Below are 27,629 nucleotides of genomic sequence, written 5' to 3'. Positions count from 1 at the left end.
GGTCGTTGGGTTTGGGTGCAGAAGCTGTCTTCGTGTCACAGATGGGGGTGCAGGCTTCTGCCTTCCTGTGGGCGGAGGGCCTGGGGCAGGATCCATGGCGTGCTGACTCTTCAGAACCAGGGTTTGCACTCTGCATCCTTCTTTGCTATTGACCTTGATCAATAAATCCGTTTGTCTGTGGGTGTGTTTATAGCTACTGGTGCTGAAGGGACCGATGACGACAGAGGCCAGGCTGCCCCCACTGGGTGGCGGTGTGAGGCCTGGAGCCCAGAAATGGTCACCGGTCCCAGGCCTCAAAAGCACCCTAGAATTCAGATCAGCATCAGATTCCACCCCGAGGCTACGTGGCCCAACGACCTGGGCCTCGCTGCCCTTGTTTATATCTTACCGCTACCGTATGAAAGGTGTTTCTCAAGGTCTGCGATACGTGAAAATGCTGACGCCACGAGAGGACCGAAGGAAAGGTGACCAGCCCGGCCCTGGTCGGGGCCTCACGGCGCCTGGATCTGCGGAGGGTGCATGGGCAGGACGCAGATGGGGGGTCTCCGCGAGGTGGGCTGCTGCACGGGCGGGGCCCGCTGGCCCCCTTTCCAGAGCTTCACGAAGGCTTTGTGTACAGACTTGGGCAGCAGACTCAGCCTAGAAATATGCACTTCTTAATGTAACAGCGGCATCTGCCATTTTGTTTTGATTCGAAATCTCCAATTTGAAGCCATTTACGTTATTGAATAATGGTAGCACCCCCAGGAGCCTTGTCTTCCGGTCAGCTGAGGCCTTCTAAAGAGCAGTTAGCCGCAGTTCAGACCCGTTACGTCACACGAGGCACCGGCTGAAGGTCTGTTTCTGAGGATGTGGGGTGGGCAGCCACTCTCTGCTTCCTTTCTTGCTAGGGCCTGGCAGTCAGGACCCTGATGACAAGCCCCACCACCAGCGTGCCCGTCGCTGCCCCCAGAGCAGCCCCTCGGCGGATGGCCAGCTGTTTGGCCGACAGTCTGCCAGGGGGAGCTGGCAGGGGTTGGGCTGCTTCCGGAGTCCCGAAGAGGTCCACAGGGGCCTCGGGCCTTGAGTACGTTGTCAGGGTCACGCCAGGGTAGCTGCCCGTAGCCACTGCAGAGGCAAACAGGGGCCAGCTTAGCATGCGGGGGGCGGGGGGGGGCGGGGGGGTGCCTGGAGGTGCACGATCGACGCCTGTGCCTCACAGCAGGGGACGCCCGCCTTTTCTCTACGGCACGACCAGAGAAGGGAACTACGTGGGATGCACAGGAAAGGCTGTCCCTAAGATGAGATGAGATCAGACGCGTGTGCCTGTCTGAGCCTGTGTGATGCCTAACCTTCACCAGTGACCTCAGGGCACGTACGAAACGCTTAGTCGAGCTGCCTTTGCACGTTCCCTGGTGACAAGTGAAGCCCATAGAGTCTGCAGCTGGTTCCCCACCGCAGGACGAGGCACGGGCACTGGGATAACCGGGGCTTTGGGCCGTGATAACCGGGGCTTTGGGCCGTGATAACCAGCGCCCGCCCCGGGGCAGCAGAGCCGCCGCCTGGTGGGGTTCGGGGGGTCGGCGGGAAGCGCCCGCACGCTGCTGAGTCGAGCCAGGCTGACCTGCCCAACTCACGCCTGCAGGCCTCCCATCCTGGGTTGGAGTGCTGACAATATGCTCTAGGGTCCAACGGTCCGTGCTCCAACCTCATCCCCTGCCTTTGCAGTTGCAGGATGACGGAGCAGAGACCTAAGCGCTCAACCCGCTCCCTCATCTGAGTGGAACCGAGGCTCACTGCCCCCCAGGCTGGGGAGGGACGGGGCCTGCTTCCCGGGGCCTCTTAGGTAGTGGACTTTAGTGTCACCCTCCTGGCGTTAGGACGGACGTCACTGTCACGCTGAGGACGAGAGGCAGCTGGGGCTCGCGCGGTTCCCGGTCACCCGAGCACGCGGGGCAGCGTTACCTGAAGATATGACCGCTCTCTCGGGCCCGGGTCTGAGGCTGGGGGCTGCGCTCTCAGCGGCCTGGGGCGGCAGCCCCACGCGTTTCTGCACCTGAAGGAGACGGAGTCGTCCGGTTGGCCTGCTGTCCACCCCGGCCTCAGCTGTGCCCGGCAGGCCGAGCAGGACGTGGTCACACACAGGCACACCTCGGAGGCTCCAGACCACTGCAATAAAGCGGATGTCACAACAAAGCCACTCACAGGGGTTTTCTGGTTTCCCGCTGCATGTAAAAGCGATGTTTGCACGATACTGGAGTCTGTTGAGCACACAATACCATCATGTCTAAAAAAGCCTTGTCCCTGCGGCAGCTAGAAAGTGCCTCTTCGCTGAAAAATACTAACCATCACCTGAGGCTTCAGCAGGCCATCAGCTTTTTGCAATAGTGGCATCAGAGATCAGTGATCACACCTCCCCATGAGGGAGATAATAATGAGAAGGTTTGAAACATGATGAGAATTAGCAAAATGTGAGAGAGACATGAAGTGAGAAATGCTGCTGGGCAAATGGCGCCGACAGACTTGCTCAACGTGGGCTCGCTCCAGACCTTCGACTTGTAGAAACCACAGCATCTACAAAGCGCAGTAAAGTGAGGTCTGCCCGTGTTCACCCTTCTGGGGGACTGTACAGCGGTGGTGTTCTAGGTCTGTGTTAATCCGTCGTCGCAGACATCAGGAGCACTGGATCCACACACGAAGGCAAACCCACACTCCGCGGGGATTCGGTCTGAGGACACCCCCTCCACGCTCAGCCCGCAGCCTAAGCTGTGGCTTTAACGCCTCTGACGAGCAAGTGCCGCCCGCCCGGTTTCAGTTCTTCCGAGAGGATGGTGACAGGGCGCTGTCGTCACCTCCTCCAAGGTCACAGCACCCTCGGGGCTCACCCACGTTCAGCCGAGTCTGCTGAGGTTTCCTCTGTGCGTCTGGCGCGGTTTCCGGCGGTACCTGGATGGGGCGCCGCTGGCGCCGCACCGTCTCCATGACGCCCGCAGTCCTAGCCCAGGGCGCCCCCTGGCGTGTCGGGGGAGCAGCACTCACCTCCTCCGCGGCGCGCTTCCAATCCATCCAGGCGGTGGAGGGGACGAAGGCCGCGGCGGCCAGGAAGACACAGGCCAGCATGCCCAGCCAGAGGCCTGCAGGACACGGGGCAGTGGGAGCGTCTGATGGCCGCCCGGGGCCCCCGCCTCCCCCCGCTCCACGTACCCGTGATCCCCAGCCCGACCACGAAGGTCAGCACGGCGCCCAGCGGGAGGCCGACGACGTAGTACGCGACGGCGTTCACGACCGCCCCGAAGGCCTGCCTGCCGGTCCCTCTCAGGACCCCACCGTAGAGACACTGCGGGGAGGCAGAGGGGGCCGGGGTTGGTGACGCGGAGGCTGACGGGGGTCTCAGCAGCGGAAGCTTCCGCAGGAATCTACGGGGCCTGGCCTCGTCTAAGTCCACAGCGCGGGACCAGGATGGGCCCTTGTCCCCCTTCCTTCCCAGCGGGGACCTGGGCGGGGTCACGCAGAAGCCGCTGCATTTCGGACACAACTCCAGAGCCCCGGTCGACACCTTGACTGCCTCCCTGGAGAGGGAAGGCGAAGTTGGTGACAGACTACCCACCGGCTTGGGAAACTGAACTCGCTTCATCCGGACTGTGTGTAGGTCTCCTGTTGCTGCTGCACCAGGTTACCACAAACAGTGGCTTAAAACAAGACACGTGGATTATTTTACAGTTCCTGAGATTAGAAGGCCGAAGCGGTCCCATTGTGCTAAGGGTGGGGCTGGTTCCTTCTCGAGGCCCGGGGAGAATCTGCTTCATTGCCTTTTCCAGCTTCTAGAGGCGCCTGCATTCCTGCCTGCGGGCCCCAGACAGCAAAGGCATCGCTCTGACCTCTGCTTCTCCCTCTCTCACTTCTAAGGACCTCTGGAAACACTGGGCCACCTGGATAATCCAGGACAGTCTCCCCACCTCAAGACCCTCGGCTTAATCACATCTGCAAAGGCCCCTTTTGCCACGTGACGCCCACAGGTCCGGGGATCAGGATGTGGATGCCTTTGGGGCATTATCCTGCCTTCTGCACCGGCAGATGAAGATGTCTTGTTCCATACGGAAGAGGCAGCCTTTCCCGCTGCTGCCCCCATGATGACGCTCTCGTGAGACCTGTGCACAGAAAGCACTACCTCTTCACTTGTCTCATCCTCCCAGCTCGATTCCAGACCTAATGAGCTACAGAACTACATGTTCCGCGCATGCTCTGTCAGCACTATTGATCGACAGATGTTTGGTTCCTTTTATTTTGTTACGATGAGGGATGGGGAGTATTGCGTGGTTTTCTTTTCAGTGGGGTTACTAGCAATTATAAATTGATGGACATGTAGACAGTGCTATGTTTAAAATAGATAACCAACAAGAACCTACTGTAAAAAATTTAATTAAAAAATAAATAAATTACATATGGAGTTCTCAAAAAAAAAAAAAAACAAGAGATAGAAAATGAGGGACTTCCCTGGTGGCACAGTGGTTAAGAATCCACCTGCCGATGCAGGGGACACGGGTTCGAGCCCCGGTCCGGGAAGATCCCACATGCCGCGGAGCAACTAAGCCCGTGCGCCACAACTACTGAGCCTGCCAGCCACAACTATTGAGCCCATGTGCCACAACTTCTGAAGCCCGTGCGCCTAGAGCCCGTGCTCCACAACAAGAGAAGCCACGGCAATGAGAAGCCCACGCACCGCAATGAAGAGTAGCCCCTGCTCACTGCAACTAGACAAAGCCCACGTGCAGCAACGAAGACCCAATGCAGCCAAAAATAAATTAATAAAATAAATAAATTTTAAAAAAAAGAAATAGAAAGTGAATAGACCTATAACAAGTAAATAAATTAAATTAGTTAAAAATCTTCTGACAAAAGCCCAGATGGCTTCACTGGTGAATTCTATCACATGTTTAAAGAAGAAATAATGCCAATCCTTCATAAACTCAAAATGTATAGATATGAGGAGAGAACACTTTCAAAATCATTCCAGGAGGCTAGGAAACAAAATTCAGTGATATATATTAGAAAAGATATATGCCATGATCAGGAGGGTTTTATCCCAGGAATGCAAGGTAAAACATCTGAAAATCAATTAATGTAATTACACCATATTAATAAAGGACAAAACCAGATGATTATCTCAGTAGATACAGAAAAAGCATTCTACAAAATCCAGCACGCATTCATGAGAAAATGTTTCAAACTAGGAGAAGGGCTCTTCCTCAGCCTCAATAAGGGGCATTTACAAAAATTTTACAGATAACATATTTAATGCTGAAAGGCTGAATACTTTCCCTTTAACACTGAGAACAAGGCACAGGTGTATGCTATTGCCACTTCCACTCAACATCGTACTGGAGGTTCTAGCCAGATGGAAAGGGAGAAGTAAAACTCTTTATTCACAGATGACATGATCCTATATGTAGAAAATCTTAAGGACTCCACACACCAAAAACTACTAGAATGAGTTTAACAAGGTCACAGGATAAAAGATCAATAAACAAAGATCAATTATCTTTCTATAAACTAGCAATGAACAACCTAAAAATGAAATTAAGAGTTCCATTCATAATACCATCAAAAAGAACAAAATATTTGGGGATAAATTTAACAAAAGTAGTGCAAGATTTGACCACTGAAGACTACAGCACATTGCTGAGGTAAATTAAAGAAAATCTAACTAGTCGGAGAGACATTCTATGTCCATTTTAACAATACTGTTAAGATGACAATTCTCCCAAAATTGCTCTGTAGAGTCAACACAATTCCTTTCAAAATCCCAGCAGGCTTTTTAGTAGAAATTAACAAGCTGGTTCTAAAATACATATGGAAATGCAAAGGATTTAGAAGAACAAAAGCAATTAAAAAGAGAGAACAAGGTTGGAAGATTTATACTAACTTATTTCAAAGCTCACTATAAAGCTACAGTAATTAAGACAGTGTAGTATTGGCACAGGATGGGCATAATAAATTAATGAAACAGAATTATGAATCTATAAATAAATCACAACATTTACAATCAATTGATTTTTGACCAAAGTGCCAAGATAATTCACTGGGGAGGGAATAGCCTTTCTTTCACACACCAAGAATGGTGTTGGGACTGTTGAATATCCACACACAAAAAAATAAACTTAGACCCTTACCTCGTACCAAACACAAAAATGGGCTCAAAATGAATCATAAACATAAATGTAGGACCTAAAACTATAAAATGTCTAGAAGAATTCATAAGAGAAAATCTTTGTGACCTTGGGTTAGGCAAAGATTTCTTATACATGACAGCAAAAGCGTGAACCATAAAAGAAAAGAAAATGAGAAACTGGACTGCGTTAAAAGTGCAGGGCTTCCCTGGTGGCACAGTGGTTAAAAGTCCGGCTGCCAATGCAGGGGACATGGGTTCGAGCCCTGGTCTGGGAGGATCCCACATGCCGCGGAGCAACTGGGCCCGTGCACCACAACTACTGAGCCTGCGCTCTAGAGCCCACGAGCCACAACTACTGAGCCGCGTGCCAAAACTACTGAAGCCCGCACCCCTGGAGCCCGTGCTCTGCAACAAGAGAAGCCACCACAATGGGAGGCCCATGCACCGCAATGAAGAGTGGCTCCCGCTCACCACAACTAGAGAAAGCCCACGCGCAGCAACGAAGACCCAACGCAGCCAAAAATAAATTAATTAATTAATTAATTTTAAAAAGTGCAAACTTTTGCAGCTCAAAAGATAAGAAAATGAGGGGGCTTCCCTGGTGGCACAGTGGTTAAGAATCCGCCTGCCAATGCAGGGGACACAGGTTCGAGCCCTGGTCCGGGAAGATCCCACATGCCGCAGAGCAACTAAGCCCGTGTGCCACAACTACTGAGCCCACACGCCACAACTACTGAAGCCCACACACCTAGAGCCCGTGCTCCACAACAAGAGAAGCCACCACAATGAGAAGCCCACGCACCACAATGAAGAGTAGCCCCTGCTCACCGCAACTAGAGAAAGCCCACGCTCAGCAATGAAGACCCAACACAGCCAAAAATAAAAATAAAATAGTTATTTTTTATAAATAAATAAATAAATAAGAAAATGAAAGTCAAGCCACAGACTGGGCTTGCAAATCATATACCTGATAAAGGACTTATGTGTAGAACATATAAAGAATTATTGGGGGAGGGGGGTGTGGGAGGGATGGACTGGGAATTTGGGGTTGGTAGATGCAAACTATTATATGTAGGATGGATAAACAACAAGGTCCTACTGTGTAGCACAGGGCCCTATATTCAATACCCTGAGATAAACCATCATGGAAAAGAATACATTTTAAAATGTATATGTGTATAACTGAATCACTTTGCTGTACGCCTGAAACTAACACAACATTGTAAATCGACTATACTCCAATAAAAATAAAAATTAAAAACAAACTATACAAAAGCTCTTAAAACACAACAATAAGAAAACAAGCCAATTTTAAAATGGGCTCTGAACAGACACCTCACCAAAGAAGACATACCGGTGGCAAATAAGCGTATGAAAAGATGGTCCACATTACGTGTCAGTCGGAAGTTACAAATTAAAGCAGCAATGAGACACCGCTACACACCTGTTAGAATGACTAGAATCAAAACACTGACGACACCAAATCCTGGCGAGGATGCAGAGCAACCGGAATTCTCGTTGACTGCTGACGTGAACGCAAAATGGTGCAGCCACTCTGGAAGGCAGTTGGGCAATTTCTTACAAAGCTAAACATAATATTACCATGCTATTCAACCATCACGCAGCCAGGTATTTGCAGAAAGAGTTGAAAACTATGCCCACGCAAAAACCTACACAATAATGTTCACAGCTTTATTCATAATTGGCCAAACTTGGAAGCAACCACAATGCCCTTTAATGTGGTCCGTCCAGACAGTGAAGCATCAGTGCTAAAAAGAAACGAGCTGTCAGGCCATGAAAAGACCCAGTGGAGGCACCTTACGTGCACATGACTAAATGAAAGAAGCCAATCTGAAAAGGCTACGTGTTGTTTAACTCCAGCTATAAGACACTGGAGAAGGCAAAACTACAGAGACAATAAAAAGATCAGTGATGGCCAGCGGGTGAGGGAGGGGGACAGCGGGAGAAGGGGAGGAATGAACAGGGGGAGCAGAGAGGGTTTTTATGGCAGTGAAATTATGCATATGATTCCTTTTTTTTTTGGCCCTACCACACTGCTTGTGGGATCTCAGTTCCCTGACCAGGAATTGAACCTGGGCCACGGCAGTGAAAGTGCCGAGTCCTAACCACTAGGCTGCCAGGGGACTCCCATGACTCTTTTTTTTTAATTGAGGTATAGTTGATTTACAATGTTGTGTTAGTTTCTGCTGTACAGCAAAGTGATTCAGTTATATATATATATATTCTTTTCCATTATGGTTTATTACAGGATATTGAATACAGTTCCCTGTGCTATACAGTAGGACCTGGTTGTTTAACTATTTTCTATATAGTAGTTTGTATCTCGTATGATTCTATAATGGTGGGTCCATGTCATTATACCTTTGTCAAAATCCATAGAATGTACAATGCCAGCAATGAACCCTATGGAGAACTATGGACTTAATTATAATGTATCAATATTCTTTCATCAACTAAACAAATGTCCTGCACTAATACCGGATGTAAATAAAAGGGGAAAGGAGGAGAGAGAGGGGTTTATGGGAACTCGCTGTATTTTCTCAATTTTTCTGTAAACCCAAAACTGGTCTTAAAAATAAAATCTGTTTTTAAAGTTTTAAGACAAACAATACCAAGAATTGGCAAGGGAGGGGGAGGAACTGGAATCCTCATATATTGCTGGTGGGAATGTAAAATGGTACAGCTGCTTTGGAAAACAGCTTAATGGTTTCTTAGAAAGTTAAAAATAAACTTATGCTTCAACCTAACAATTCAAATCCTAGGACTCTACCAAGAGGAGCAAAAACATATGTCCACATGATGACCTGTATGTGAATGTTCCCAGCAGCCTTCGTCACAACAGCCAACACTGAAAACAACCTAAATGTTCACCTGATGAATGGGTAGACAAAACATGTTACAGCCACACAATGGACCGTCATTCGGCCACAAAAAAGAAATGAAGTCCTGAAAAATGCTACAACATGGACAAACCTCAAAAACATTTCACTAAGTGAACGAAACCAGACACGAAAGACTACATACTGTATGATTCCATGTCTATGAAATATTCAGAAAAGGCAAGTTCACACAAACAGAAAGCAAGTCAGTGGATTGCCTAGGGCTGGCCATGGGAGCAAGGAGTGACTTCAAAACAGGCCCCAGGAATTTTTTGGGGGTGATGAAAATATTCTAAAACTGGATTGCAGTGCTGGCTGCACAAGTATAAATTTATTTTAAAGGACTGACTTATGTACTTAAAATGCATGAATTTATGGTATGTAAATTACAACTCAAGAAAGTTATAAAAAATATAAAATAAAGATTAGGTCCATGGAACACATAAATTAAGAACAGTATAGAGTGGGTCTTCCCTGGTGGCGCAGTGGTTAGGAATCTGCCTGCCAATGCAGGGTACACGGGTTCAAGCCCTGGTCCGGGAAGATTCCACATGCCGCGGAGCAACTAAGCCCGTGTGCCACAACTACTGAGCCTGCGCTCTAGAGCCTGCATGCCACAACTACTGAGCCCACAAGCCACACCTACTGGGCCTACGTGCCACAACTACTGAAGCCCGTGCACCTAGAGCCTGTGCTCCACAACAAGAGAAGCCACCGCCATGAGAAGCCCACGCACCGCAACAAAGAGTAGCCCCCGCTCGCCACAACTAGAGAAAGCCCACGCGCAGCAACAAAGACCCAACGCAGCCAAAAATAAAAATAAATAAATAAAAATAAAAATAAAAGAATGATATAGATCTAGCCGGGGGGAAAGATGATAGATGCAGATACACAAGCTCTAAGGTCCCTCGCAATTGCTAACTGTACGTCTGCCTCGGGTTCCCTGGTGGGCAAACTGAACGGAGAGGTGCTGCCTTCACAACATTTAGAAGCCAGAGCTCTCCCCGACCTTACATTGCAGGAGGAATCTCTCAGCTGTGGCCTCACCTTGGAGCTAGAGAAAAAGTAGTAACAGTGTCCTTAACACTAGCCCATGACAAAAGCAATAACAGAATCCGTAAGATAGTTTCTCTTAATGTTCTGCGGTAAAAGCTATGGATTTGATGACAAAAACCAGCCCAGAGCAAGCGGTCCTGCTGAGGTCAGAAATGTGCTCCAGGTATTTGCCCAGCTAAATTCAAAGGCCAGTCCTGGAACATACAGGGAACTGGGCAGAGAGCACTGGGGCTTCTGGAAAATTCCTCCATGAATAGTTTCTCCCAAGGTTATTTATTTTCCATGAGAGTTGATAATAATTCTCATGCAGGTGTTTGCCCCAGTGTTCTGTCTGCTAGCTAAGCACTCGCTCCATGAAGAGATGTGGATTTTACGCTCGGGATGCTTTCCTCAAAGATTCACGTCACCCGTGATGTGAAGTAGAAGACCCAGAATTTCGAATTCTGCTTATCAAATGAGACTTTAGCGCTTTCTTTCTTTATGCCACGCTTTTGAAAGTTCACATAATTCAAACCTGCACTAAACGGGACCTGCCCTTTAGCGATCAAAGGAGCAGAAAAGTCAGGCCCGCTGGACTCTGGGCTGACCCACTCCTCCGAAGTGTCCCTTTGCTCTGGCAACTGGCGCGACTGCTCCTGGCCCCCACTCTGGGGAATGAGGAAGGAACGGATTAGTGAGTTTACACTGGGGCCAGTGTTCAGTATTTTGCTCACCTGCATGCATCCCTGGCGTGTTGGAATTGCACGGCAGAAGGGGGCTCGTTATTTTGAATGACAGAACCAACACGAGCAGACACTTTGGGCACTTCTTCTCCGGTCAGCCCTCTCAGCGAATCGGTGAGCTAACGCTCACGGCTCTGACCGGCCTCAGGGAGGGGGCGTGAACGTGGTGGGGGGTGGGGGGCTCAGAGCAGGACTCACACAGACTGCCTCAAACAGGTGGAAGACGACGTAAAGCGGCAGGACCTTGCTGACCAGAGCGACCACTTCCCTGCAGGAGAACGGGAGCGGTAAGACACGAGCGCATCCTTGGAGCGCCCTTCGTGTCCCTTCTATTCCGCCCCCGTCCCACGCCAACATAACAGGTGCTCCTGTCTCTCGAGTTTCCCTGTGTCTGGGGGACACACGTCTTAACCCCCCGAGGAGCCCCCAAACTTTGCCCTGCCCTTCGGTTGGTGCCCGGTCTACCGACAGGTGAGCAGTACAGGGGGTGTCTCTGGGGACCAGCCGGGGAGCACCTGGCATCCCCAGCAGTGAAAGAACTGATTACCTACTCGTCATTGGTAAAGATGTGGCCCAGTTTGTTCCTCAGGAGGCTCAACACGGTGCCCACGACCAGCGAGGTGCCAACTGCAAGAGACCAAAGGCACAGCCCAGCTTCCACCCCACGTTCATTTGGACTAAGACCCTCGTTTGTGGTCTGGTAAGGAGGGCACCACGTGTGAAATGCCCTTCCTCCTGTGGTTCGCAAAGTGGGGTCCCTGCACCGGCCGCAGCAGTACCACTGGTAGCTGGTTAGAGGACGCATGTTCTCAGACCCTCACCTCCCACCTACGGAGTCAGAAGCTCTGGCAGGTGGGGTTCTGTGTTTTCACACACACACCCCTACCCCACCCCCAGGGCTGAAGCCTGAGAGCCACTGCTCTCCACGAGGAGCTGATCTGAGCCTGGCGGCCGCAGAAAGCACAGGCAGGATGGACACAGATGGGGCCACGCTGAGGGCTGGGATGGGCAGGTCCCGAGCTCCTGGAAACGTGGCAGGGCAGGCTCGAAGGAGGACCGGCTTTCCCAGAGTCACACTAAGTGATGGAAACTGACAGCCCAGAACCCCAGCGGCAGGGAAGGAGCGGAAGGGGCACAGCAGGCTTGCTGCTTGTCAGAGGGGCTGCTCTAGGCCACGTGGCAGGTATGACAGGTTTGGAAGGTGAACTGTTGGCTCCCAGGCCCTCCCCGGCCTCGGCCCCGACCCCACCCACCTGTGCAGAGGGTGCCTGAGACGGCAGATCGCTTGGCTTGCTCGGTGTCTGCGGCTCCCAGGGACGTCCCCACTCGGAAACAGACCGCGATGCTGAGCCCCATGGGAATCTGGGATCAGAGAAAAGAAGGTGCGGTGGTTAGAGCCCCCCTCCTGCCCTGGGGGCCGAGAGAGAGGAAGGCAGGATGTGTCCCAGGGGGGCAGGGCCCGCGAGGCTGCTGGCGACAGGCCGAGACCTGGGAGGTGGGGTGGGCTACCCAGGGCCAGCCAAACCCACCGGGCCGCGCTGTCAGACGTCACGGGCAACCAAAATCAACGCGCTGCCAGAAACTCATGAGTAAACGCATGTTAAAGAGGTGGATGTGGTCTTAACTATGTTAGAAAAGTTCCCTGTAAGAAAAAAAGATTCAGCGAAAGCCATCCGTAACAACAAGAATCACCTTATAAATTAGTTTAGTGCATGTAGATTTTTGCAACTCCCTTGATTAAAGCTAGGGTCACAGACTGCATGCCCCAGGAGGCTGACAGATGCTACACGAGTGACATGGGACAACCCACGTGTCCGGGGGAGAGAAAGGAGCTGCAGGGACCACGGTGGGCGCGAGGAAATGCCCTCACGAGGGCCACTGTCCCCCAGCGCCCACCAGCTGGGGTGTGCAGGAACGTGGGCTCACTGCTAAATGGCATGTCCCATTTTTCAAGAAAATGCAAATATCTAGATTGTGATCTGAAATCTCCCAATTTTAAATGTTGCTAATTAATTCAAAACAATTGCAACATCATGAATTCAGCGCAGCAGCCGTGGGCTACGTGTGTCTGGCAGGGCCTGGGCCTGGTGGGTGCAGGAGGTCCAGAGGGTCCCTCGGGAGACAGAGACAGCCTTTGAGGGGACAGCCCCCCCCCCTCCTCTGACACCCCCAGGCCGTCAGGGGGCCGGGCTGGGGGCAGGGCATGGCAAAGGCGCCCCCATCGAGCCTCACCATGTAGACGACAGTGGCCACCTCATAGATGATAGCCTGGGCAGAGAGATCCAGCACGCTGAGCAGGCCTGGGGGGTGGTGGGAGACATGGTGAGTGCCCGGCCGGCCAGCCCACAGCCCTGGGCTGACAGCAAGCCCCTCGCTCGGGGGCCAAGGGGCCAGTGGTTTCCAAGGGCAGATGCAGCAAAAAACGCTCCCGCTTGAGCTCCAGCCCTCCAGGAGACCCCTGCCCAGGTGTTACAGGGTCAGGGTCTCTCCTCTGTGTACGAGGTGTGATGAGGAAGAGAAAAACTGGACCAGGGGCAGGAAGCCAGAGTTCGGTTCTCAGCCCTGCCGGGTGACTCTGGACCGTCTAACTCTCGGGGTCAGTGTTCTCATCTGTAATTGGGTCAGGGGTGGCCTGGAAGGCCTCTCGGGGCCACCCCAGCCCTGGCTGTTTGGACTGAGTCCGCTGGTGAGCAACGACGTGCCAGGTGCTGGCCACAACTACTCACACACCAGCTCAACCTCACTCCCTCGCTGACTGACCACCACGCCCGGGCGTCCACTCAGTGCCAGGCCTACGCCGGGCAGCGCCGGGAGCTCACGGCCCGGTGGGGAGATGGGGCGGGCTGGGAGACCGCCCATCGGGGGGAGGGGGTCCTGAGCTGCAGGGCGGCCCACGCGGCTCCCCGCACCCTGCTGTCCACGTACCCATGAGGAAGCTCCCGATCTCATAGGCCCACCACTCAATGCAAGTCATGAGCATGCTGGGCACGGCCAGGCGGAAGAAGGGGCCCCAGTCCTGCAGGCACTGGCTGGACCAGCCTAGGAGCAGAGGCCGCCAGCTGAGCGGCGGTCCACCCTGCGGCCCCGCCCCGCCCACCACCCCGCCCACTGCCTTCGGCCCAGGCACCTGGCGTCTTGCGGGGGGCTGGCCAGCGGCCCCAGCGCCAGAGGGGGTTGGAGGGGGCCGGAGGGGGCCGGAGGGGGCCGGAGAGGGCCGGAGGGGGCCGGAGGGGGCTGGAGGGGGCCGGAGGGGGAGGAGGATGCCCGGCCAGCGCCCCTGGCGCTTCGGGCTGCGAGCCTGTGACACCAGAGGGTCTTGGGTAACCGCCCCGCCCTTTCTGGACCCCGTTCCCTCGTATGAAAATTTTAGTCCTTATCTCCTCCTCCCCGGAAGTGTTGCTGGGAGGACTGCACGACACCAAGGTGCCAAAGGGTTTCGCGAGGCAGGCAGGGCTGTGCAGCCACGAGGGACTAGGCCCGAGAGCTGCTCCTGAAGCAGCTGGGAGAGGAGCTCACTGGCCGCGTGGCTGGGTCTCAGGGGCTAAGAGCTCAGAACCTGAGGCCTGGAAACGGGTTCGGTCCAGGCTCCACCACGTACCACCTCTGGCCTTTGGGGCAAATGACAAGCCCTCTCTGCACCAGCTTCCTCCACGTAAATAAACGGGGCTAACGAGGTGTCGTGAAGCTTCACCGAGCAACGTGGGCACCGCCACTGCCGGCCACCCGCGCTGCTTCTCCAGTCTCCAGCCCGAGACCAGGGAGCCGGCAGAAAGCTGCAGGGCCTGTCCGCAGCAGGGCCCTGCCCCACGACACACTGGATGGGGAAGCCCGGGCCTCTGGGGGCGGCAGGGAGGGGCCCCTGAGGGACGTGCGGGCGGGCCCGGGCCAGGCCTCCTGCAACGGGCTGCAGCTAGGACCCCGCCTGCCACCTGCCCGCTCAGCCCCCAGGAAGGGCGGCCCTCACACCTGCCCACGTGTCCAGGTGCAGCTTCTTCTTCACGATGCAGAGCAGCAGGAAGACGGCCTGCGTGAACTGGGAGACCGTGTTGGCACAGGCCGAGCCCCTGGCAGAGCAGGGAGGGCAGGGCTGGGGCCACGGCTGAGTCCGGCCCTGGGCGGGGGGAGGGGGGGGCCACGGGCCTGGCTCTGCCAGCACCCCCATCCCAGGATGGGCCCCACCCCGGAGGGACCCACTCTGGGCCTCTTGGGGCAGGCCGGGCAGGGGTGGCCAGCGGCTCCTTGCCCCGCCTCCTTGGCGGCGGGTCCCCAGAACCCGAGGGAACAGCAGCCCCCAGTTCCCCACGACCCCCAGATGCTGGAACGCACGGGCAGCCTCCGCAGTCCCTCTCGTGACAGGGACTGGCCTGCCCGGTCAGGAGTGGCACTCCATGGGCAGGGCTCCCGATCAGGCCCCTGCGGCCCCCAGCCCCGGTGCTCACCTGACCCCCAGGCCCAGCACGGAAACCAGGATGTAGTTGGCCAGCCCGTTGACGCAGTTGCCCACGACGCCGCTGAGGACTTGGGGCCACACGATGCCCTGAAGTAGGTGAGGGTGGGACTGAGCGGGGTGGACGGAGGCTGGGGACACGCAGCTCCTCGAGGGCCCCCGTGTGGCGATCAGGACGGGGCAAAGCACAGAGGGAACCCCGGGCACCCCTGCCCACTGGAACAGGGTGGGGCTGGGGGCAGCTGCAGCCAGGGACCCGTACCTGATTTTGCAGATATTTGGCCAGCAGGCTGTAAAGAAAATTTGCCTGTATAAAATAAACACACACACGAAGTAAGCAACAACTACCAAAACACCACCAGACGAACACTAACAGACACTTCTTGGATGAGTTGGGGCAACTGCTTCACCACGGTACCTCTGGGACCCCAGAGATGGGCTGTGTGCTGACCTGCGCTCCAGCCCCTGGCCTGGGACCAGCAGTGAGGTGGCCTGAAAGCCTCAGGGCTCCTGGCTGCCGGCCAGGCCTTCCACCCACTGAGGAAGGAGATCCAGGCCTGCTCACAGAAGGGCCACCAGAGCCCAAACCCACAGGTCGGGACACCCTGGGCCTGGCTGGAGCCGCCAGAGACAAGGATCTGGAGGGGGGGGGGCCTTGGACTGAAGGGGCGGGGGGCACTCAGGGGTGTGGCACCAGCAGCCTCTGCAGAGCAGGTTGGAGACCCCACAGGGGTGGTGGGCCTTTCCCTGTCTGCGGAGGACAGAGAGGGCCTGTGCGTCAGTGTGTGTGTCGGGGGCACTGCCCTGTCCTTTCTGTCCTCTGTCAAGGCCTGGCCCGGGGCCTGCACCTCCTGCGCACCCTCTCCTCAGCCCTCCGCCTCTCTTCAGCACTGCACAGTCAGCAAGAGCGAGGAGCTGGGTTCAGACACTGGCTCTGCCTCTTGTGAGCTGTGTGGCCTTGGGCAATGTACTTAACCTCTCTGTGCCTCAGTTTCCTCACCTATAAAGGGGACAATAACATGCGTGTGAATCCTTAATATTCATACATACATTCATATACAAAGTTAGTATTGCAAAGTGCTTACAAAACAGTATTTGGCACATTTAAGTGCTCCAAGAGTTAGGTAAGCATCATGTAAACAGTAACAGTCATTATGATTATTTTATTGGTAGTTAAAACTCTGCAGCACCATTGTACTGCAGAGGGACTTTGTTTATTTGATAGAGTTGCTGCCACAGTGATAACGTAATGTTTCCCCCTGACACAGCCCCAATGGCCCTGTTTGACAAGATACCTTCACTTGGTCTGAAGAGCCAAAGGCTTGGAGGAGAAAAACCAGACTTTTCAGGTGGTTTCCACGATACAGAAGAAATGTGGAGCTGGCCAGGCCCCAAAGAGGTCATGGCACTGGCCTTCCAGACGGGAGGAGGGTGAGGCTGGGGCTCCCTGCCAGGCCTGGAGTCCCCTGTGGGCACCCCGACCCGCCCCCTTCCCAGCCCCCTCCTTAAGAGCTCCATCCCCAGTGCTGGTGTGCCGAGGAGGATGGGGGGGCCGGAGATGGGAAGATGGACTCCCCCGAAACAGCACTGCCACCTGGTACCGCGTGCACTGAACCACAGCAAATCAAACAGTGTAGCAATGGGTTGGGGGTGGACACACAGACCACTGGGCGGGGCTCGAATCTCAGAAACTGATCGGAGGGGATGGACTGCTTATTTAGTATTTAATAAATTAACAGAGAAAGGAGAGAATATTCAATGAGTCTTAAAAAAAGTCTGTTAGATTACAGTCTTAAATGTAATGACAGAAACCATGAAAGGGTTCAGAGGAAATATAGGCAAATGCTTCTATAATCTTGCAATGGGTTCATTGTTTTTAAGCCCAAAGACAGACGTCATAAAGGATGGAATTTATGGGACTGTTACATATGCATTAAAAACTCTAAGTCAAAAGTATCGAAAATTAGAAGGCAAGTGAAAAACTGAAAAATGTTTGTGACATGTCAAAGGGTTAAGAAATTATTTAACAAGAGTTAAAATAATTAGAAAAAGATGAACCCACTAAAATAAGCACAGGATACGGACAATTCACAGAAGGAAAACAAATGATCAACAAATACATGAAAAAACGCTCACCTTCGTTAGCAATAAAATGCGTGTTAAAATAACTTATTTCTAATTGGAAAAAATTTTTTAATAATACTCTGTGCTGATGAGAATATTGCTCTTGGGGGTAGAACTGGTACAAACTGGCATCAAAAGCCATTGACAGAGCAACTCTAATTCCAATAACGCATCTTAAGGAAATCATTCCAGATGTTCACAAAGATTTTTCTATAAGAATGTTTATCACAATCTAATTTATAATAGTGACTATTGCAAACAACCTAAATACCTAACATGTAGGGATTGGTTAATAAATTACGGCACTAGGGGATACTACATCGCCTTTGAAATGGATATTGTGGAAGGCTATTTAATCGTATCAAGAGACTAATGACATATTTATTTGAAAGGGAAAAAGCAGGTTATAATACAACACACACACATTGGCCCCGTTTCACACTACGCATGGGTCTGTATGTTTGAACACACATGCCCACGAAGAGAAATAATCCTGGAGAGAAGGATTAACCTGTGTTCTCTCTGGGTGGTGGGATTACAGATTTGAAATTTTTCTTCCCCAGGCTTTCCAGAATTTCTCCCATAAACGATTTTCTAATCAGAAAAACATGTTGTGCTACTTTTTAAAAAAAATAATATTGTAATAACTTTTTTTTTTTTTTGACCGCACTGCACGGCATGTGGGATTGCAGTGCCCGACCAGGGACTGAACCTGTGCCCCCTGCAACGGAAGTTCGGGGTCTTAACCCCTGGACTGCCAGGGAAGTCCCCATTCTACTTTTTAAAAGTTCAATCTGCACCAACCAAAATGAGAACTTTTCTCTGGCCCCTTCGGCCGCCAGCATGAGGGCCGACGGCCTCCCCAGCTCATGGGGAGACAGGCAGAAAGCCAGAATCTCGGGGAGCGTGGGCCCAACCTCCCAAGTTCAGCAGAGGACTCACCGGGAGCGCTGGGATGTAAGCATGCACGTACTCCTGGGCCAGCCTGCGGGAGAACCAGGGCTCTGAGCTGAGCAGCCTGCGCCCCCGGGTGTGAGGAGAGGCTTCAGCAGGCTCTACCCCAGAGACAAGACCCCCAAGTCAAGTGGGTCCTCAGCGTTCGGGGGAGGCTGCCACCACGTGCTAGGAAGGCGCAGGAGGAGGGGCCCAAGGACCCAACCACGGGGTCTCAGGGCTGGGGAACTTGAATTCGGGGTGACGTGTGGTTTGTAAGGGGGAAAAAAGGTTCTATCACATCAAGATATAACCAAATTCAGCGCGCATAATATTAAACGAGCAAGGTGTTCCCATGAAGGGGCAAAGCTAAAATTAATAACAAAGCGCGTAATTCATCAGAAATTGGGCTCAGTCCTGTTTCCACTGTTTGGAATTCGGGGTGGTACACCCTTCCCTTCTTCAAAAAGCATCTCTGAGGCTCCAACCACACGCTGGGACACAAACGCAAACGCCACGCGAATCCTGTCTTTTCCTCCTCAGTTAAAACTGGCCGTTGGTCTGCCCCCTGCTGGCCACGGCTGGAGCAGCACGCTGCGCGGAAGAATCTCCAAACCAACCCCGCAACGTCCCCACAGGGGCCGCGCACGCGACGCCTCGGGACCCAGAGAAGCGCGGGGCCCGGGGGTGGGCTTCGCCAGGGGCCCCCCCTTCCGGGGTACCTGGACACGGCCGGGTCCTGCCTGCAGAGCAGCAGGATGTGCTGGGTGTTGAGGAAGAGCGCCCAGCAGGGAAGGCAACAGAGCAGCAGCGCCAGCGCGCCCCGCTGCAGGATGACTCCCACGTGCTTCCTGTTGGGGCTGCCGAAGCTCTGAAACACAGCGGGTCAGCGCCCACGCCCCACGCACCTGCCCTCTGCCCCGGGGGCCCTGCCAGGGCTGGGGGGCGGGCTGGCACCGCAGGCGCCCGGCAGGGCGGGGTGGGGCAGCCCTCCATCGCGCCCGGGGCGGCCCGGCGGGGGCTCGGCCTGCTCACAGAGGGACAGCAGCAGCTGTTTGCTGAGCTCCAGCCTCCGTCCCCCCATCGTGCCCGGCTCGCCAACAGCTCCGATGGGGGAGGCATCGCCCCCCGCCCCCGCCGCCCTCCGGCGCGAGAGCACCTGCCCAGTCTCCCTGGGGGTGAGTGGCAGCCAGGCCCACCGTGAGACCAGGACCCCCAGAGCTGAGCCCCGCTGGGCTGTGGGCCCCTGAGAGCAGGAGGCCCCGTCCGTGGGCCCTCGCACTCGAGGTCAGGGGACTGTCTTTCCCTCCAGGGCTCTCTCGCCCAGCTGCCCGGGCTCTTTTCAAGGGGAGGGTCTGCAGCACATGGCCCTTGGGGGTGGGTGTGCCAGGGACAGCTGGCCCCGCCCAGGGCCTGACGAGCTCCCAGATCCAGGGGACATTAAGGGGCCTCAGGTGGGCCCCAGCCCCACCGTTTCTGCAGCAGCTGAGGGACTGGCTCTGCCCCTGCCCGGCTCTCGGAGGCCCACCTACCTGGGACATTAAGGTGTCACAGGCCGAGGACAAGCCGAATCCAATGGAAACTCCGCAGACATTGACAAACTGGAGGCACACACAGGAGAGAGCGCAGTCTGTCAGGCGGAGCCCGAGGGGGGACCCTGCGCCTGGGGGTTTGCCCAGCAGCCGGTGACCCGTCCTGGCCGGGCCCTGCCTGCACCGTGTAGGTGCCTTGGGCGAGGTCCTGAGGTCCAGCTGTGCCCTGAGGCTGTCTCTGCGCCCCGGAGCCCCAGGGAGAAGGTCCCTGCGGCCCTGGCTGTACTCACGGCCACCGAGAGGGTCACTGCCGCCAGCTCCACCTTGCCCAGGTGTCCGCAGAACACCGTGCTCACGACGTAGGTCATGAAGTTCAGCATCTGGAAGAGGAACTGGAGGACAGCGGCCACGGTCAAGGGCCCCCCTCAGTCCTGCTGACCCCTCACAGCCCAGCCCCACGCGAGAGGCTCTCCAGGCCCTGCGAGGCCAAGCAAAGACCCGTAAAAGCCCCTCGAGGCCACAGGGCAAGTGACCCAGAGCGGGGGAGGGAGCATGCGCCGAGGTTGCTGCAGCAGCCAGGCTGGGTGACGGGAGGCCCGGGTCCCCCGCTGCGCAACTGCATTAACCCCTGAGCCCTGGTCTCCCCGCCAAGCAGCACCCAGCACAGGGGCTGGAGAGGGTACCGCTGGCAATGCTATTGTCATCAGCTCGTCAGGCCACGCACAAACAGAGGAGCGGGGTTAAAGACACCAAAACCTTAGGAACGGTTCTGTCCAGGGGCTGGGATTAGAAAGAAGTTTCTTCTCACTTTTCGTGTTGTCTGAAACTCTTACAGAGAGCACATATTTATTAGTCTTTACGGTCAGGAAAAAATGCATCTAAGCCATTCTCCCTTTGGAAATAAAACAGGCAGAGGCCGCTCTTCTCCTGCAAACGCCCAGAGGGGACCCCCAGCTCCCCGCAGCAGGGGACCTCACTCGCCCTCTCAGCTTTCGGCCCTGCCTTCCCGCGGGTTCCCGAAGGAGGACACGCCTGCCCCTTCTGACGGGGGCGGGAGGAGGGGGGGCTGCCCGCTGCTGAGGGGGGTCAGGCCCTGCCAGACTCTGGGCAGCAGCCCCTGGGGCCACCTGGACACGGTCATCAGGGGCAGTTTCTGGGCAAGGTCGTGAGCAGACCCTGCCGGCCCTCGCGTCATGCCTGGATGGCGGCCCTCCACCCCACCGCCGCCTCCTTACCAGGGGTCCAGAAAGGACAAAGAGCGTTCTCGCCTCGGCCCCAAAGCCGACGGGGACCAGCCTGCGGAGGGCACGGCAGCGGCTCCCTTGGCCCGGGGGCACCATGTCCTGGGGGCCGTCCATTCCGAGCCCCGCTGCAGGCCGGAGCACCCACGCAGCCAGCCTCGCCCGGCCAGCCGGGGCACTGTGCAGCCTGGCTAATGAGTAAGGGCTGGGAGGAGGGGCCATCGCCACCCAAGGGACCGGCCCTGCCCCCCGGCCCACGTGCTGCCTGGCCCACTGGCCCCAGACAGGACCACCAAGCCCTGGGCCCCCAGAATCACCGGGCTGACCCCTCCCCGGGGGTCAGCAGCAAGGGCCCGGGAGGAACAGGCGTGGGCAGGCCTGGGGGGCCCTGAGGACTCCCAGGCCCAGAGGAAGAGAGGCAGACGTGCACTCCCGGGCGGCAGAGCCAGGTTCCGGCGGGGGGTTGAGGTGGAGGGGGCGCCCAGGGCCAGTTCTAACGAGGGGCCAACTGCTCTCTGCCCCCCCGAAGGAGGGCATTCAGTGGACCGCCTGCAGGGCACCAGGTGAGGTCAGGGTTTACCGGGTGCCCCCCGGGGGGTACTAAGCAGGTCAGTGTCAGCTCATCGTCCGGAGGGCAGGTCCTTGTCTCACAAATGATGACGGAAACCCACGACTTCTTCCATTTCCCTCTGCGGAAGCTCTCTGTCCCCAGGCTGCTCTCAGGATCGCTGCCTGGAGCCTATTGGGAGCAAGGCAGGGCCGTGGGAATTCCTGACCTTCCACCAGCGGTGGAACTGCTCCCTCTGGGTTGGGGGCTTCCCAGGCCCCCCAGGTGTTGACTTTCAAACCACCGCTTCCAGCCTTTTCCAGCGAACGCCCCCCTCTCGTTGCAGTGACTGCAAGTTCACCCAGTGTCTCGTGCAGCGCCTGCGGGCTCGGCCCCCAGTTCAGTTTTCCAGGATTGCAGCCCAGGGGCGCCGGCACGGAGTCTCAGAGCAGAGCAGCCAACCAGCCCCGCGTATCACCCCGCAGCCGGGTGAGAACTGCAGGGTCAGCAAGCGCCTCTCCACAGCCCACTGCCGTCAGGGGCAGCCGTGCAGACCCCCCACTGGACATGATCAGCAGTTCAGCTCTCGGCGACAGGGCCACGGACCCTGGGACCTCGGGAACCTCTCCCTTCTCAGGTGAGAACTTGTCCTCAGGCCCCTGGCCCAGGGCACAGTGGCCTCCCATCTCCTCCCTCCTGCCAACGTTTGTGTCATTCGTGGTTCCTTAGTGGAAACAGGAGAAACTAACTTGAGATGGTGTGGAGGGAGGGCGGAGGAGGGGGGAGAGGGGCCAGTGTTGGCATGTGATCTAGAAGGAAGCTGAACTAGAATGAGAAAATCTGGGTTTTTAAGGGCAAGCCCATGAGATGATTAAGCTCCAAACACCTTCAGCCCCAGAGGGAGATTCTGGAAGACTGGGGCATAGCCAACCTGTGATGGCAACAGAGGGGAAAGGGTGGGAAGGAGGGGGGCTGGGGACCACCTGGAAGGGGCCACGTTGGCTCCCCCAAAGGATGGGATGCTGAACAGATAAAAAAAAATGGTATCACCTGTATACCCAAAACTTAAGTGTCTTAAATCAGCCACCACTTATATCACGTGGGCTGCTGGGATCCGCTGGGTAGTGCTTTTACTGCACCTGTGTCTATGTGTCCGCTGCTGCCCCGAGGCTCGCCTGGGTGGAATGGTCCACCGTGGATGCCTGTGGTCAGTGGGCACTCCGCTGGGGCCCCGTCTTCCTTCACGGGACCTCTCTGGGTGGCCTGGCATCTCATGGCGTGGAGCTGGCCCGACGAGGGAACATTCCAGGAGTGCAAGAGGAAGCCGCATCCATGTCAACACCCAGCTGGGAAGTTTTGCAGGTCACCTCTGCCTGTTGGCCATCGCTAACCGTGGGGCTGGCCCACGCTCACAAGAGGAAGCGGCGTCCACCTCCTGACGGGAGGAGCTGGAGACCCTGCAGCTTCTGGGACCCGCCCCCCTCCTCTGTCCCATCTCCAACCTCTCCCCTCCCGTCCCCCTCCCCACGCCCCGACCCTGAACGAGGGCAGAGCGGTAAGGGGCTCAGGCCTGCCCAGGACCCTCACAGGGAGGAAGGGCCCAAAGCTACCAGGTCCTGGGAATGGTGGGGGTGGTGAGGGGAAGGGGGTGGAGAGTCACTGCAAGCCCCCAACACACACTGGGGTCGGGGAGGCTTCCAACCAAGGAGAGGGCGCCTCCCCTGGAGCTGGTTCCGGTGCCCGGCAGCCTCATTGTGCCATGAGGCACTGGAGCGTGCCCCAAAGGGCTCCGTGACTCAGTAAGGAAGCATGTGTGGAACCGGAACAGAAGCCACTGGCCTGGACAAATTGGGTGGCCTAGCAACCTCGGGGGTGTGGGGCGGACCTCGGGCTCCCCTGTTGCCACAGACCCGCTGCAGCAAATGCCAGCACAGAGCCATCCAAGGAGGACACCGTCTCTGGCTGCAACTCCTGCAGCACCAAGAGGTCGAGTCCCCCTGGGGGTAGGCCTGGCCTGTGGGCCCTGCCCTCAGGTAACTGACGGCCCAGGGACCTGCCAGGCACAGCTGGGGCCGGGCCCCTGCAAACCTTTCCTCACTTGGTTACACTTCACCAGGCCCAAAGGCGTTGCATCTGCCCTTTGGCTGCCCTGAGCCCTGCACCCCCAGGCCAGGGGGCCAATGTTCCTCTCTGACCCCTCCTCCCTGCCCTGTGACTGCCAAACACCCAGCTCTCCACTGGGGAGTGAGGGACTCTGGCCTGGTCCCTCAGCTCCCCATACATCACCAGGGCAAAGGACAGCTGGGCAGGACCAACATCTGCAAAACACCCAAGGCCACCCCTGAGCCCCCAATCCCCCCAGATCTGGCAACTGCTTCCCTCTCTACCTCCGCCCAACACCTGTTTCCTCCATCCCTCACCCCTCCCTCCTCCAGCCAGACTTCACTAGGCACCTTCCCCACAGAAACACCTGGGCTCAGGTCCTGGTGGGACGTCAAGGTGGGCAAGGGTTGGGGATGGCCAAGCCTCAACAGTGACTGGGGGTCTTCATGGGGGATCTGCCAAGTTCAAGGGCTTCCAAAGCCCAAAAGATGGGGGGGGGGGGGGAATTTCCAGCCGGGGAGAAGTTTACAAGAATGAAAATGAATACTATTCAGCGCTAAAAAGAAACGGGCTATCAAGCCAGGAAAAGACATAGAGGGCCTTGCTGACCCTGAAGAGGGACTGCCCCTCCAGGATCAGCTCATTCCTAGAGATACGAACAACTCTGCCTGCAAACAAGAGCAAACAACTCTGCACCTTTCACAGCAAACCAGCCACCTTGTCCCTCAGGGCTCTGGGCCACCATCCAGCTGCCTTAACCACCCCAGAGCAGGTACCAGACACCTCGGCACAGTCGTAGGCCTCAGAGCCGGCTAAGGTTATTCAAACGAGCCGGTCTGAAGCCTGTTTGCCCTGCCTCAGCCGTTTACTCCCCAGAAAGTATGAGAAAGGCTCTTGCCCACGTTTCCCCTCCTGACTGACCCTGGTGCTTCCCCCAGTGGCCTGTATGGCATGCCCCACCTCTTGGGAACTGTGAGTAGTCGTCTCCTGATCTATTGGCCCTGCCATCCCTGAATAATAAAAAAACCTACATTCTAAAACAGTCTAGAAAAAGGGGAGGGAAACCTTCATTACTCAGACACCCAAAGCCTGTGACAACCAGAGGTCTGGGCAGCCTTCCTGCCCCAGGGGTGCTGCTATGAGGCAGCCTACGTTGTGTTCTCAGCCCATCCATCCAAAGACACCCTCACGAGGGGAGTGCTGGGCAGGAGTTGGAAGGGGGACCGCAGTGTGTAGCACTGTGGGAGGTACGCCCTCCAAAAAAAAAAGCATCGTAGGTAGGGGCAGGATCAAGATCCAGGTGATGGAACAAATTAAAAATGTAGGCTTTGTGTATTGTACTGGTACAGGAAATCAGATCCATAGTGTTTACGGATCACTCGGCTCAGCTGTGCTCCCCTGGCTCTCCTTCATGACTACAAAATGGCTGCAGCAGCCCCGAGCATCTCATTCCCTTCCCCTCACTCCCACCTGTGACAACATCCATATTCAAATCTCTGTCTCAGGCCACTTTTGGGAGCAAGATAACTTTCCCAGAAGTTCCCCAACTAACTTCCTCTAGTATCACACACACCCATGCTTAAGCTCATCTCCAGGGGATGGGAATACCAAATTCGGGGTTAAACCAGCAGTTCTAACCCTTGACTGAATTTTAGAATCACCTGGGGGCTTTCCTGCTGGTCCAGTGGTTAAGACTCTGTGCTTCCAATGCAGAGGTCACGGGTTCGATCCCTGGTCAGGGAACTAAGGTCTCACATGCTGCATAGCATGGCCAAAAAAAATAAATAAATAAATAACCTTGGAAGCTTTTTAAAAAAATATCACTACCCAGGTCCCACCACAGATGTTCTAAATTAATTAAGGCCCAGGCAGCAATTTCTTTTCCTTTTTTAACTTCTTATTGAAGTATAACATTCATACAGAACAGCACACATATAATAAGTGAACAGCTCCACGAGTTTTCATAAATTAAATGCACCTGAGTAACCAGCAGCCAGCTCAAGAAACATTTTTACTTCACTAGCCTCCTCTAAGGCCCCTGACGTCGTGTTCAGTCACTATTCCCACCGAGGATAATCACTCACTTCATTTTTAGCACCAGGGAATTCCTCTGCCGGGCATTCTTAGACCCACCCAGGTAACTTCCCCGAGTGCAGCTTGGGCTGAGAACCACGGGCCTGACACCTCCGCCCACCTTCCCAGCACATTGCTGCCCTAGCCCACCCCCAACTAATTCCTTGGCAAAGATGAAGGCCTTGGGAGGCACCAAGCTCACCATTACTTCTTAAATCAATAGATGCAAGGCCCGAGGCCACCTTTCCTAGGCCTGTCCCATGTGGCAGGGGCCTCCTGAGCCCAGCCTACTGTTGCTTCTCCCCACTGGCCCTAGTTGTCCCTGAGATGACCCTTCCAGAAACTGCCGGGGCTGTCAGGGCTCCATGACCTGCTACTGCTCGCCTGCCCCCCAAACCCTGGCCAACCCCCATTCTGAACTGGAGGATTTGGAAAGCACCTGGTGGGCTGGGAGAGCCCAGCGCCCAGTTAGGCTTATGCTGGGGGAGCGCACGGTCAGGGGGCAGCTGCTTACCTGCCGGAGGAGCCCTCGGGGACGCCTCAGCCTTGACAGCCGTCGTCTGTCCGGCCCCCGCAGATGCCATCCAGGGAGCCACGGTGAGGTCTTGGGCGCCCAGCCGCAGGGAGCCCTCCCCAGCACGAACCCCGAGCTCAGGCCACTGTTGTCGTCAGGCACGGAGCAGCTGGCCTCAAACGAAGGGCTTTACTGAGGTCAAGGCAGGCGGAGCCCGCGCACCGCCTCGAGGGCCAGCGCGGGATCCACGCTGGAGCGCAAACAGGAAGCCGAGCCCGAGCTTTAGGCGGCTCACATGGGAACAACCGCCTTGATCTAAAATGAGCCTTAATTCAGACCAGCCTTGCGCGCAGCCGGCGTGGATTACCGAGGCCCGGGCGCCCCGAGGGGGAAGCCGATCACGCGGCAGGCAAGGTAGCACGTGGTGCACGCGGCGCACGCGGCGCAACAGGCCCTGCGGACCCCGCCCACCGTGCCCGGCAGGGGCGGGTCCACATGCCACGTGACCACCTCTCCGCCACAGTATATTGGCGGCTAAGGCAAGGCTGGGTCGATCAGATTCTCTCCCCGGACTTCGGGGGTGGGCGTGGAGCTGGGTCCGAGAGAAGGCGGGGCTGGAGGCGCAGCTCTGCGCAGACTTGGCCGGGCCCCGGCAAGGCTGGAGGGAATCTGTCACACCTGCACCCCTTTCATGAGGCGGTTTGTTGAACCCAACTGATTGCTCAGGGGAGCGTTAAGTTAAATAAACAAGGAGGCCTACATAAGCAAACCAGCACCTAAGCCTGTAAATGCCTCAACGCCAGGAGGTCAAAGCCTAAGGACAACCAATCACAAACAGCCAACCAGAAAGTGAAGGCGATCCAAGTGTCCACTGAGGGATAAACAAAATGTGATCTATTCATTCAGTGGACTATTATTCATCCTTAAAAAGGAAGGAAATCCTGACATGACAGATGCCACACAACACATCAACAGTATGAACATTGAGGACATCATTCTAAGTGAAATCAGCCAGTCACCAAAAGACACACACTGATGAGGTATCATATGAGGTCCCTGGAGTCGCCAAATTCATAGAGACAGAAAGTAGAATGGTGGTTGCCTAGGGCTGGGGGAGGGGGAGGGGAGGTTATTGTTTAATGAGTCTAGAGTTTCAGTTTTGCAAGATGAAAAGAGTTCTGGGGATTGGTTGCATGACTGTGTGAATATACTTAACACCACTGAGCTATATACACTCTGAAATGTTTAAGATGTTTAATTTTAGGTTATGTGTATTTTACCACAATTGA

The 27,629-nt window shown here is 55.4% G+C and overlaps 1 protein-coding gene across 1 annotated transcript; it reads right to left on the bottom strand.

Annotated features, from left to right (window-relative positions):
- Positions 1 to 858: 858 nt before the first annotated feature.
- On the bottom strand, positions 859 to 21,220 carry LOC137754386 (multidrug and toxin extrusion protein 2-like). Its single transcript, XM_068530015.1, has 17 exons — positions 21,098 to 21,220; positions 20,153 to 20,254; positions 19,863 to 19,931; positions 19,053 to 19,201; positions 18,340 to 18,382; positions 15,536 to 15,580; positions 15,266 to 15,363; positions 14,793 to 14,890; positions 13,752 to 13,865; positions 13,059 to 13,126; positions 12,080 to 12,188; positions 11,378 to 11,453; positions 11,025 to 11,094; positions 3,184 to 3,316; positions 3,019 to 3,113; positions 1,945 to 2,035; positions 859 to 1,107 (listed from the first exon to the last, which is right to left on the bottom strand). The coding sequence occupies exons 1-17, from the start codon at positions 21,218 to 21,220 to the stop codon at positions 887 to 889; spliced, it is 1,704 nt and encodes a 567-aa protein (XP_068386116.1). The 3' UTR covers positions 859 to 886.
- Positions 21,221 to 27,629: the final 6,409 nt, after the last annotated feature.

This window comes from Eschrichtius robustus, chromosome 20, assembly GCF_028021215.1.
Source record: "Eschrichtius robustus isolate mEscRob2 chromosome 20, mEscRob2.pri, whole genome shotgun sequence".
NCBI lineage: Eukaryota > Metazoa > Chordata > Mammalia > Artiodactyla > Eschrichtiidae > Eschrichtius > Eschrichtius robustus.
This window is presented reverse-complemented; position numbering and strand designations above follow the sequence as displayed.

Bases quoted from the DNA above. Each gene is read 5' to 3' on its own strand.
- LOC137754386 (XM_068530015.1), bottom strand. From the start codon at position 21,220: ATGGACGGCCCCCAGGACATGGTGCCCCCGGGCCAAGGGAGCCGCTGC. The intron at 20,255-21,097 runs GTAAGGAGGCGG...GCTGTCCTCCAG, and splicing joins TTGTCCTTTCTGGACCCCTG to TTCCTCTTCCAGATGCTGAA. The intron at 2,036-3,018 runs GTGAGTGCTGCT...CGTCTCCTTCAG, and splicing joins GGAAGCGCGCCGCGGAGGAG to GTGCAGAAACGCGTGGGGCT.